The sequence below is a fragment of the Lethenteron reissneri genome, chromosome 22 (assembly GCF_015708825.2).
Source record: "Lethenteron reissneri isolate LAM-NWPU_2019-01 chromosome 22, ASM1570882v1, whole genome shotgun sequence".
NCBI lineage: Eukaryota > Metazoa > Chordata > Hyperoartia > Petromyzontiformes > Petromyzontidae > Lethenteron > Lethenteron reissneri.
In genome coordinates, this window is record NC_083800.1 from 7,066,004 (window position 1) to 7,078,867 (window position 12,864).

Sequence of the window (12,864 nt, forward strand, 5' to 3'; positions counted from 1 at the left end):
TCCTTGTACACACAAAAGCACAGCTGACACGTAGCTGTGCTGGCACAACAAGCTCTACCAAGGAGAGCACACACAGCACAGGGCAGTGTACACACCAGGTGAGGGCGAGTGCGCGACAACGCCTCGGCGAATTTCGATTTAAAGCTTTCGTGACTGCAGGGATTCATCTTCTTGGTTCTTTCGGTAAAGTCACTTAGAAGGGAAATAATAAATTAATTAAAATAAAACATAATATAAATAATTCTCACGGCCACAACGCAAGCAGCCGTCCTCAGGTGAAGAACAGGTCTGTCTTTCCGACAGACCTGTTCTTCACCTGAGGACGGCTGCTTGCGTTGTCTGTCTTTCCGACAAACCTGTTCTTCACCTGTGGACGGCTGCTTGCGTTGTGGCCGAAACGTCGTGAGAATTATTTTATTATGTTTTCTTTTTATTATTTTATTATTTCCCTTCTACGTGACTTTACCGAAAGAACCAAGAAGACGAACGCCTCGGTGGACAAATAATTATCACCCCCGCGATGAAGGGACCCAACCTCTTCGCTCGTTCACTCGTTCATCCCAGCTGGTGAAAAAAATATCGACACGTGACTCGCGAGGGGTTGGTGGCCGTCGGAACGGACCGCCTATGTGCTGGATCGCTGCGATTCAGGGGTTGCCATCCGATGCAAGGCTCCGTTCTACCCTTTAAAAGCACAGTGGCGGATATTAGCGGCCTCCAGCGAGTGCGCGGGTCACGTGAACCCATTCCACACAGCATGTACGAATATTGCGAGCTCAAAGAATCGACATCAATCGATTATTAGACGCATCCTTACACCACCGGAATTACATTTCCTCCGAGTAGTTTGTCTGAGCAGTTAACCTCTCGTAATAAATGTGAATGAGGTGGTACGCTGGGGCAGGAACGTGGTGGCCTCCGTTAGATTCCCAGCCAGAGCAAAGTCAAATATTAGGCGATCACTGGGTTCGGCCCTTCACCAACCCACACCGATTGGTGTGGTGAAGTATTTGTTATCGGTAGAAAAATAACCTCTACCCAAATGACACGCGTGGAGGCTTTCCACCAGCGGTGAATTTACTTGGCACCCTGGTGTCTTTCTCTCGCAGACACGGCCACTCGCCATCGTACGCGGTGAGACTACGAACGGAGTCGGAGCCGACGCCAAGAAGTGTTAAGGGGGGGGGGGAGGAGGAAAAAAAAAGGGAGAAAAAAAACTGGTGCAAATTTTCTAAATCAAATTGGTCTGGCACCAATGAGCAGGTGATGTGAAGACTCCGTGTCAGCTCAGGCTCACCAGCAGTTGGCGTAAACAAGCGCCGCTCCCCGCTCGCGATAATTGAGGAACAGTTTCTGTTTGCCGTGCCTTGGTGTGGCCGCAGGGACCGCGGGCTTCGCAATTTTAACGATGAGATCTGCGTCCGCACAATTAACAGGATGCGGATTCCTATTTCAGGAGACGGAGTCCGCGGATCGCCTCGCGCTGCGCTTTGTTCCGCCGACAAGCGGCGGGCGGGCGACCGACCGAGCGAGCGATTGAGCGTTGTCACGTTCGCTTTGCGATGCTTGTATTGCTTTCTGGGTAATTGCAGGGCTGGTCACGTGACATACGTGACAATTGCACCGTGCTTACGACCGTGGGCACCGGAGTTCAATTCCCAACCATGGCTAACATCGGCGGCATGCAGTCATATCTACACTGAGCAGCGTGGTGAAGTATGGTTTAAAGAACAATACATGATCAACACAGAATGAGACCTTCATCCAGCAGTTGATTTCCAAGGCACTGAACACGTGAGCACACGTGCACATGTACGCAACGCAGTTTGAGATTCAGGGCAATGCGAGACAAGATAATTTTTACATTGTGACCGGAACATACATCAGTTCAGCGTGCAGATGAATTAACTTAAAAAATGTATATATGTCATACATCCAGAAGCCATGTGATGATGTCATACAAAATGATTCACATACAAAGCAATGCATTGCGCCGTAACAATGCTTCCAATAACCGACACACACGTGGCTGCATTGTAAACTTTGTTGGGTTCACGTGTGTGTACGTGTGTGTACGTGTGTGTACAGCCCTCTGTCATTCCTGCTGGAAGAGGGCCTCCTCCATGCCAAGAGGATCGTGGAGTTTATTCGACCAATTGGACGTGGGGACAAAAAAATTGAGGACGACAATTGATTTTGCTTCACTGCTCTCCGTGGCTCGTGACGCAGCGCCGTAGCCGCACGTGCGACGTCATCCTGGTCGCATCTTTAACAAATCATAAAACACCTGCCTTCCATCCCCATGATGCGGACGCTCCAGCTTGTAGAAGCGTGCGTTTTCGAGTATTTGCCTGCTGTACATTTCCACGTGATGAGCCACTTCGTTCAGCTATCATTTGTGGCCAGGAAAAAAAGAGTAAAGCGGTGGGCTTTACCTGGTATGATAAAAAAACAATGTTTATAGTTTAAATAGTAATGGTAACAAAAAAAAAATCCTGTGCAGTGCCTCGAGCTGCTGACTGATGCTCCTTTTTGGCGCTGCCACGCAAATTCCGAACCGTGCCGCACTGCAACCGACGCTCGCGCGGCGTGCGCGGTGTGCGACGCGCGGCCGTACCTGCAGGAAGGGGTAGAGCGCGGACGCGAGCTCGTAGAAATCCACGACGCCGCCCCACGTCACGCAGCCCGCCGCCTCGGCGAGGAGGCTCGCGTAGCGCACGGCGGCTCCGTCCAGAGCGCCGCTCAGCGCCAGCGCGAAAACCCTGCACAGCTGCGACGACGGCCACCGCGGTTTGCCAAGTTCCGACACAACGGCGACGATCGCTTAGGCGTTCCGCCACGGGCATCAGGAACGGCACAACGATGGCACGACTCTCTGCCTGGGACCAGGCTGCGTGGTGGTCGGACGATGGCGGTACAGCAATGGATCATGTTGAATCTATCGGCGCTCTGGAGATTGATCTCCTCGTACGTGCTGCGGGCTTTCTCCGGGGCTCTCCGGTTTCGGCCCACACGCCGAACGCTCGTTTACGCTGTTGGTCAATCACCCTGATGCATGGCCGTCCTCCCGTTAAGCATTGAGGCTCAGTGAGGCTTTCCTGGATAATGAATAAATGGCATTATTATTCTTAGTTCTGCTGTGCATCTCATTTTGTTGTTTAATACCCAGCCACTTGACAGTTACGAACAGGACACAGCAAAACAAACCGGGATTTGTTTCCCACTGCGGGCGATTGAGTGCGCATGCATGCGTGTGCGTGCATGCGTGTGCGTGCATGCATGTGCGTGCATGTGTGTGCGTGCGTTTGGAAGTATTTGCTTGCGTTTTTGCAGCCTGGGGAGGGGTTGTGTAATGGTTAGTGCGCTGCGCTACAAACCCGGTGACCCGAGTTCGATTCCCACTCACGGCCAATACCATTGACGATTATCTGAACCGGTGCTGAGCCTCTCCTAGGTCGACTCAGCTTCAAATGAGGAGACAAAGGCGGCCTGGCGCGGTGCTGGTCACCCACCGCCCTTGTGTGCCGTGCCGGCCTTCATAGGTGCTGCTCGCTAACAGCACTTGCCCCAACAGTCTGTTAAGGCCAATGGGGGCAATCCCTCCAGCAATAAAAAATGATAGAGGAGTTGTTAGTAAGTAAGGACTTGTACTTTGCTTTTCATTCGACGCGTGTGCGGTGATGGCGCAGCCATCGATCGAGGGTCAAATTCGAGCAGCGTTGTGTGATCGGCATCGCGCTCGCTGAAGCTGTTGATGCCTTCAGGGAAGTCGTGTGCTGTATACGCAACTGCGCACAATTCTGTGAGTCACTTACAACCGCTTTGCCGTTACTTATTGCCAATTATGGACTCAGACTATTGTCCTGTCATCTCATAGAGTCCCTGGCACGTAATAATATGCTACTCAGTGGCAGTGGGGGTCACAAAATGCCGATTTATTACTAATAAACCCCAATGATCCGATCGAAATTAGGGATTTCGATCGGATCATTGGGGGGGCACGTGCCACCCCCCCCCCCACTTGCCCCGCCAGTGGTTAAGGCTAGACGGGGGATCTTTGTCTTTGTTGTTGTTGTGGTACCTTGTTGGAGGCGCCGTGCTTCGTAACCGCGCTGAGGAAATGGTGGGCGGCCTCTCCCTCCAGCTCGTCCGTGTAGCGCTCAGCGATGAACTTCCACAGGCAGCCCTGGAGCACCCACACGAGGGGAGAGCACCCGGCGATGATCACGACACGACCACTGCACCCCGAGTGTGCTCGAGCTCGCAAGCTAAGCAGGGTTTTAGCCTGCTTCTTGCTGGGATGGGAGACTGCCTGGGAATGCCAGGTGTATGTGCGGCGCCCGTGAGATGGTAGCAGCAGCAGCGATGGATTAAATCCATCAGCAAAACAATTATTAAAATTGCAAGAGAAAATATTAAACACATTTAATGTCAATTTTACATGGCCGAGAGATGGAAATGCGGCAATAGATTCTGGAATCTTTCAGCAAAGAGCTCTCAGTGTTATCCCCGTTCACGTGTAGTTATTCTTTGGGTAGTCTGGTTTTTGACAAGACGAAGGCAAATAATGATGAATTAAATTGGTCATCCCAATGCAGGACCCTCCGGAAAAATAACTCGGTGAGGATTTTGCTGGTGCACACAAAGATTGTTATTAAAATCATTCTCACAGCATTTCTAGTTTTCTAATTTATTTTTTGAGTGGGAGGAAACCACAGTACTAAGGACAAAACCACATGTTGCCGGTCTCGAGCAATCCCAACATCCATGTGGATAGGTCAACGCTGGTCTCGAGCAATCCCAACATCCATGTGGATAGGTCAACGCTGGTCTCGAGCAATCCCAACATCCATGTGGATAGGTCAACGCTGGTCTCGAGCAATCCCAACATCCATGTGGACAGGTCAACGCTGGTCTCGAGCAATCCCAACATCCATGTGGATAGGTCAACGCTGGTCTCGAGCAATCCCAACATCCATGTGGATAGGTCAACGCTGGTCTCGAGCAATCCCAACATCCATGTGGATAGGTCAACGCCGGTCTCGAGCAATCCCAACATCCATGTGGACAGGTCAACGCCGGTCTCGAGCAATCCCAACATCCATGTGGATAGGTCAACGCTGGTCTCGAGCAATCCCAACATCCATGTGGACAGGTCAACGCTGGTCTCGAGCAATCCCAACATCCATGTGGACAGGTCAACGCTGGTCTCGAGCAATCCCAACATCCATGTGGATAGGTCAACGCTGGTCTCGAGCAATCCCAACATCCATGTGGACAGGTCAACGCTGGTCTCGAGCAATCCCAACCAACGCTGGTCTCGAGCAATCCCAACATCCATGTGGATAGGTCAACGCTGGTCTCGAGCAATCCCAACATCCATGTGGATAGGTCAACGCCGGTCTCGAGCAATCCCAACATCCATGTGGACAGGTCAACGCCGGTCTCGAGCAATCCCAACATCCATGTGGATAGGTCAACGCTGGTCTCGAGCAATCCCAACATCCATGTGGACAGGTCAACGCTGGTCTCGAGCAATCCCAACATCCATGTGGACAGGTCAACGCTGGTCTCGAGCAATCCCAACATCCATGTGGATAGGTCAACGCTGGTCTCGAGCAATCCCAACATCCATGTGGACAGGTCAACGCTGGTCTCGAGCAATCCCAACATCCATGTGGACAGGTCAACGCTGGTCTCGAGCAATCCCAACATCCATGTGGACAGGTCAACGCTGGTCTCGAGCAATCCCAACATCCATGTGGACAGGTCAACGCTGGTCTCGAGCAATCCCAACATCCATGTGGACAGGTCAACGCTGGTCTCGAGCAATCCCAACATCCATGTGGATAGGTCAACGCTGGTCTCGAGCAATCCCAACATCCATGTGGATAGGTCAACGCTGGTCTCGAGCAATCCCAACATCCATGTGGACAGGTCAACGCTGGTCTCGAGCAATCCCAACATCCATGTGGACAGGTCAACGCTGGTCTCGAGCAATCCCAACATCCATGTGGACAGGTCAACGCTGGTCTCGAGCAATCCCAACATCCATGTGGATAGGTCAACGCTGGTCTCGAGCAATCCCAACATCCATGTGGACAGGTCAACGCTGGTCTCGAGCAATCCCAACATCCATGTGGATAGGTCAACGCTGGTCTCGAGCAATCCCAACATCCATGTGGATAGGTCAACGCCGGTCTCGAGCAATCCCAACATCCATGTGGATAGGTCAACGCTGGTCTCGAGCAATCCCAACATCCATGTGGACAGGTCAACGCTGGTCTCGAGCAATCCCAACATCCATGTGGATAGGTCAACGCCGGTCTCGAGCAATCCCAACATCCATGTGGACAGGTCAACGCTGGTCTCGAGCAATCCCAACATCCAGGTGGATAGGTCAACGCTGGTCTCGAGCAATCCCAACATCCATGTGGATAGGTCAACGCTGGTCTCGAGCAATCCCAACATCCATGTGGATAGGTCAACGCTGGTCTCGAGCAATCCCAACATCCATGTGGATAGGTCAACGCTGGTCTCGAGCAATCCCAACATCCATGTGGACAGGTCAACGCCGGTCTCGAGCAATCCCAACATCCATGTGGATAGGTCAACGCTGGTCTCGAGCAATCCCAACATCCATGTGGATAGGTCAACGCCTTTCTGAGCCCATTGCTCAGGCCACGTCAAAGATATGGAAGTTTGTGTCTCGTGCAGATGAGCGGTCAAACAATGATGCCGCTAAAGGCTATAGGCGTGTGGCACTATGCAAGCAGTAGTCTGATTATAAATATGCCTGTGCCACTATGCCCGGATAGTATTAGTGTGAGTATTAAACATGCAAATAAGAATCATGCATCAAGTTTATACAGCAGCTTAGCTGAATGAGACTTCAATGTCAATTTCACAAACACAGTTTTGCTTCCAATTACCAGTTTGTTTGTCACAAATTGCTTGTGATTTTTTTTTGGTTGCCAATAAAGAAAGTGTTGCATTGATTTATCCAGTGTTCTCATTTGCCTTGCTTTCTGGGTAACACACGATCACATGACTTGGCAATAACATATGTGACTCCAACTTCGCACAAAGGCAATTTGAGCTTTAATTAAATTAGTATTCATTAAACAGTTGAATTCTATTAATTAAAATGTATTTAACATCCAGTGCGACATGAACAAACACTGCTTTAACCAGAAATAATGTCGCAAAAACAACAGTTCAATATACAAAACTGCGTCCAAAGTCGCGATGCGTTGCTGCGGGACATGATAGACACTATAACATTCTAAATTTCTACCTTATAAATGAAAATACGATTTATTTCACCAGCCAATTGGCTTCGCGGACGTAATATTATCCAGCAGAATTCGTTTTCGCGAACAAAGTCCGCTCCGACAAAACGGGTGGATATCGAGTCAATGTGTCGGGATGGATAGCTGTGTGTACGGATTATATATTCTTGGGTTTATTCGGTAAAGTCACGCTCAGTCCTTTGTTATGTAGACTAACCGTAGTTTCAGCCGCACCAACCTTACCATAATAATAAAAAAGGGGCCTGTCCTGGCTCCTCCCCCCTCAACCAGTATATATATACGGGGTTGGATCTCTTGGAATCTCTCATTTACTTGATACAGCTGTCGTGGCTGTGACGGTTCCACCTGAAGACGGAAGCTTGTGTTGCCTCCGAAACGTTGTGATTTTAATTTTATTTTAATTTTATGTTACTTTGATAAATTTAAATTAAAAAAAATTTACCTACGTGACTTTACCGAAAAAACCCAAGAATATGAATCCTTGCAGTCACGAAAGCTTCAAATCTAGAATATACACATTATATGTTGAGCGTCTTTCACATCGTACGTAGCCGACCATGCTAATCGGAGGCGCACTTTGCTCTGCAAGGGCCCGGTGACTCACCAGGACAGACGGACTGGGAGCGCCGGCACGGCTCGCGTCGTCATTCCACAGCAACGTGGCCACAAACTGCTCCACCAGAAACAAGCAGCGCTCCTGAGAAAAATAAAAAACAAACAACGATTTAAAGCTTTCGTGACTGCAGGGATTAATCTGCTTGGTTCTTTCGGTAAAGTCACGTAGAAGGAAAATAAGAAAATAAGAAAAATATATCATAATAAAATAATTCTCACGATGTTTCGGCCACAACGCAAGCAGCCGTCCTCTCCACCTGAGGACGGCTGCTTGCGTTGTTTTATTTTTATTATTTTATTATTTTCCTTCGACGTGACTTTACCGAAAGAACCAAGAAGAAAAAAAACGTTCAGAAAACAACGACCAAAGACTCAAGCCACAGGGGTCCGGCAACCCGTCGCTGCGGAGTTGCGTTGCGGCTCTTATAGGACTACCCATTGACATGCTAATTTTTCTCTAACCCAGAGCCGGCCCAGCCACTTAGCGACCCTTGCAATTGCAAAGGGCCCCGTGGCCAGCAGAGGGCCCCCTAGAGTCACTGCTAGCTCGTGGGTGAAAAAAATCATACATCAAAGGGGCCTCCAACCAAATTTTGCTTAGGGCCCCCAAAGGTCTAGGGCCGGTTCTGCTCTAACACCCTCCCTCTCTCCGCCCCCGCCCCCTCTCTCTATTTAAAGCCTCGTCACAGAGACGTTCTCTCTCTGTGTGCCCGATGTGTGTTCTCTCTCTATGTGTCTTTGTGACATCTGTCTGCTTATATGTCTGTCTATAGTTTTCTGGTTAGATTTTTGTTGCTATTTCTTTTATACCTGATGACGATTGCTTGTGTTGCAATCGAAACGTCGTAGTATGCTATTATTTAATTTATTATTTTATCTTCATACGTGACTTTACCGAAAGAACCAAAGAGTAATTCCTGCAGTCACGAAAGCTCCAAATTAAGATCTTTAAGGACTGGCCTCGTGACGTCGTTTATTAAGGACCCCCGCCGTCTCGTGTTCACGTGCATTGCGGCCCTCGAAATATTGTTTACCGAATTCGAAAAAAAATGTGTCTCTGCTTGTTATTTTTGGTTGCCGACCCCTGAAACGGGTCAACACATTATCCTTACGCCAGGATGCAAGCAAAATATATGAAAACGCTCGTATTTAAGCATTCAACAAAAAAAAAATCACAGCCATTTGTCAATCCACTGGTGGATGAAGAAATCCCCCATGCCATGTCAGTCATGGGGGTTTAATTGGCCATACTTCACCATGCTGGTGAGTATAGGTTTGTGAAGGAGGAAACGGCCCAGTACTGGTTCAGACATCACCCGTTCGCCACTGATGTTAGCCGTGGCTGGAATTCGAAAGCAAGTCACTGATTTTGTAGAGCAGTGCGCTCACCACTGTGCCACCACTCCCCGCACCCCACCTGCCACCTCCATTATGCCTTTTACAAAAATTAAAATGTAATCATCCTCCAAGTCATTTGGAACAAAACCAAAATGCACGTGGTGAAGATGATTATTAACAACATCCAAACATTCGTGAACATCAAGGTACTGTATAGTCTTAAAATGTTTTGCCCTAAGGGTATTATTACCTCCACGCATGTGTAAGTCTTAATTTGTGCAATTGCCCACATTATTCATGTGCCGTACTGGGTTATCTGTGGTGATGGAGGGGAGGGGTGGAGCGGATAATTAAAAAAACATTCATAAAGCAAGACATCTACTTGAGGATATAAACACGAATATTTATTCATTCCACGCACCAAGACATCAAGATACGGCCCCCCGCAGCCTTGCAGTGTCCGGCCCATCTACTCACCTACCTACTCACCCCCTCGCTCACCTACTCACACACCCACTTGGTCACATTAGCAGTGTCAGGGCCTTTCTCGCCTACCCACTCACTCACCCAATCAATCAAATCACGTTCGCAGTGTCCGGCCCATCTACTCACCTACCTACTCATCCCCTCGCTCACCTACTCACACACCCACTTGCTCACATTAGCAATGGTCGGGCCTTCTCGCCTACCTAGTCACCCACTCACTCACCCAATCAATCAAATCACGTTCGTAGTGTCCGGCCCATCTATTCACCTACCTGATCATCCCCTCGCTCACCTACTCACACACCCACTTGCTCACATTAGCAGTGGTCGGGCCTTCTCGCCTACCGAGTCACCCACTCACTCACCCAATCAATCAAATCACATTCGTAGTGTCCGGCCCATCTACTCACCTACCTACTCATGCACTCGCTCACCTACTCACACACCCACTTACTCACATTAGCAGTGTCCGGGCCTTCTCGCCTACCTAGTCACCCACTCAATCACCCAATCAATCAAATCACGTTCGTAGTGTCCGGCCCATCTCCTCATCTACCGACTCACTCACCCACGTGGTCACGTTAGTCGTTTCCCGGCCATCTCCTCCTCCCATGTTTTACTCACCCATTCAATCACCCACTGACTCACTCACCCACTCACGAATGTCAGTAGTGTCCGGGCCCTCTCCGTGAAACTCATTGCTGGTCACCGTTCGCGATTTGTCTGCAAGTCCCAACCAGTTCTGCAGTATAGTCAAGTCGAGACAGAACTCTTCAGTAAAGCCTATAATCAAAATGAGAATCTGTATTCATCCTGGAGAAATCCAATGAGCTTTGAAGGCCCCTTTCACAGCTTACGAGCCATAACCATGGCACCTTCGTGACGGAAGCCTTTGCGCTGTAAGAATGACGCTAATACCACACGTATTGATTCATCATGTACTTTTCTTTACCTAAGCATGACGGGGGAGGGAGGTGACGATGTAGAATGTGTAATCTTAAATTGGTTTACTTGCCAATTCGTTTGTGGTCACGTGGACAAATAAGTCACTGTCTGCAACCGGTGTTAATTGACAGCCCGGATAATCCACCCACAGTTGATCGACAGTGACCTGCACTCTATTCCCATGTTTGCCAGTTGTTTGTTGTTGTTGCTCAAATTGGACTAAAGTGCTGATTGTGCAGAAGGAATTTCGGTCGGATGGCAGTAAAGATTTACAGGCGTAGCCCTGCTTTCATAATCAACGTTTTTGGGTTTAAATCGCGTTATTTATAAATGTGTCGTAACCCTCCACCATCCGACACGGCCAATCAGTAAAAAAGTGTCACGTTGACAAAAGACAAATAGTTCACTGCAATTGCCCGATCATGCTGGATGCAATTACCAGCGAAACGTCGTACTCAAATTGTAAATGTTGTGGTTTCACGCTTCAACACACCGGTGGGCTAAAGGAGTGAACTATTTGTCTTTTGTCAACGTGGATTAACGTTGATTATGAATAATATTGGTCGCGAATGCCTACGTGTTAAGTAGCCCTGCTTATTCCTCGACTGTGGCGCCTTCAGTGAGCTTCTAACGACAGGCGGAACGGACACACCTGAGCACGGCATTGCGCTCTGCAACTTCTTACGTGTCACCGAAAACGCCGTGGCCGACATCGTGATCGCTTATTCACATTCCAGCGTGTGCGAAATCAGTCGTGTGACACTTTTAATAAACCGTCATCACGGACAGCTCTTTCTCAATGCCCTGCTGGATGAAGGTATCCAAGCATCGTGTCAGTCACGCGGAATGTTTGACCATACTTCACCATGCTGGTGAGTGCGGGTTGTTGGGGAGGGGGGGTGCCACTAACGTTAGCCACGGCGGAGAATCGAACTCCATTCCCCAGGTTCGTAGCACACGGGATGCTAAGGCACTGCCCCACTGACTTGTGAGCCACTGCTCTGCACGCACAAATGGTTGTAGTGATATTAAAACAAAGCCCGAAGGGGGCGTCACTCCGCGGAGACGGAGCGATGGAATTAACTCGTGTGCAGGAGCCAGATTAACACACGGTGACGGCCGGGCGTGGGAGGGGGGTGAGACGTTAATCCAATGGTGGATAGATCACAACGGAGTTTGGTCATGGTGAGACCTATGACACCGCAGCAAGGATCATGATGACGCTTTATTCCTCCCATCCCCTCCAAACGCAATTCGATGCTCGGGACACATGAAGGCAGCGGGTGACCTTCGCGTTGCACCTGTAATTGTATCAATTACGTGCACACCCTTCTCTGCAAACAACATTTGCCTCGTGTGTGCCCCCTTTTGTGCAGTAAACAGGCAACAACACACGGGCGATGGAGACTGTATGAGCTCTAAATAGAAGCATCCCCAATGGCAAATCAATGGTGCCCCTCATCCACCAGCGCCACCGCAGAATGTATCCTATCAAGTTAATCTTGCCCTCTGCTGCTACAGCTACACGACTGATCCCGAAATGCGAAAGTCGGGAATCAAATTCAGGTCTCGCAAATCATTGCTCCACCCACTCCCCCCGCTGCCGTCATTGGCATTAAATCAGTCCCATTTACACGCACCTTTACATCAGCCGCACCTTAAAAACTCTTGGAACCTCCGAGTTCAACGAGTCTACACAACAAAGGCTCATTCCTAACAGCTTGCTTCAACCGCACCGAACCTCACAATAATAATATCCAGGGCCTACCTTGGCTCCTCCCACCCTCAACCAGTATATATACAAGGACTGTTTTCTTGGAATTTCTCTCACTTGATGCAGCTATCGTGCTGTGACGGTTCCACCTGAAGACGGAAGCTTGTGTTGCCTCCGAAACGTCGTGATTTTTATTTAATTTTTTATTTTACTTTCATTAATTTAAATTTAAAAATTTTACCTACGTGACTTTACCGAAAAAAAACTAATAATATGAATATTAAATCATCGTTTGTTACGCACAACGGCGATTGGATGCGCTGCATCGCGAGCGGCAATAATCACGATAATCAATCGACGCGTCGCTCGCTCGCTCGCCGGCTCGCGCCGAGACTCCAGCTCACGATGATCACCTCTAGACTTTAATTCTATCAAATCAAGTAATGTGCAAAT

The 12,864-nt window shown here is 49.1% G+C and overlaps 1 protein-coding gene across 2 annotated transcripts in view; it reads right to left on the reverse strand.

Moving 5' to 3' along the window:
* LOC133345579 (uncharacterized) overlaps positions 1 to 12,864 on the reverse strand; it is a 98,207-nt gene that overhangs the window by 16,397 nt on the left and 68,946 nt on the right. For both annotated transcript variants that reach the window (XM_061556483.1, XM_061556484.1), the window contains 3 exons: positions 7,918 to 8,010; positions 4,082 to 4,186; positions 2,618 to 2,770 (listed from right to left, as the gene is read on the reverse strand). In XM_061556483.1, the coding sequence (XP_061412467.1) occupies positions 2,618 to 2,770; positions 4,082 to 4,186; positions 7,918 to 8,010 (351 nt within the window). The remainder of the gene's footprint in view (positions 1 to 2,617; positions 2,771 to 4,081; positions 4,187 to 7,917; positions 8,011 to 12,864) is intronic.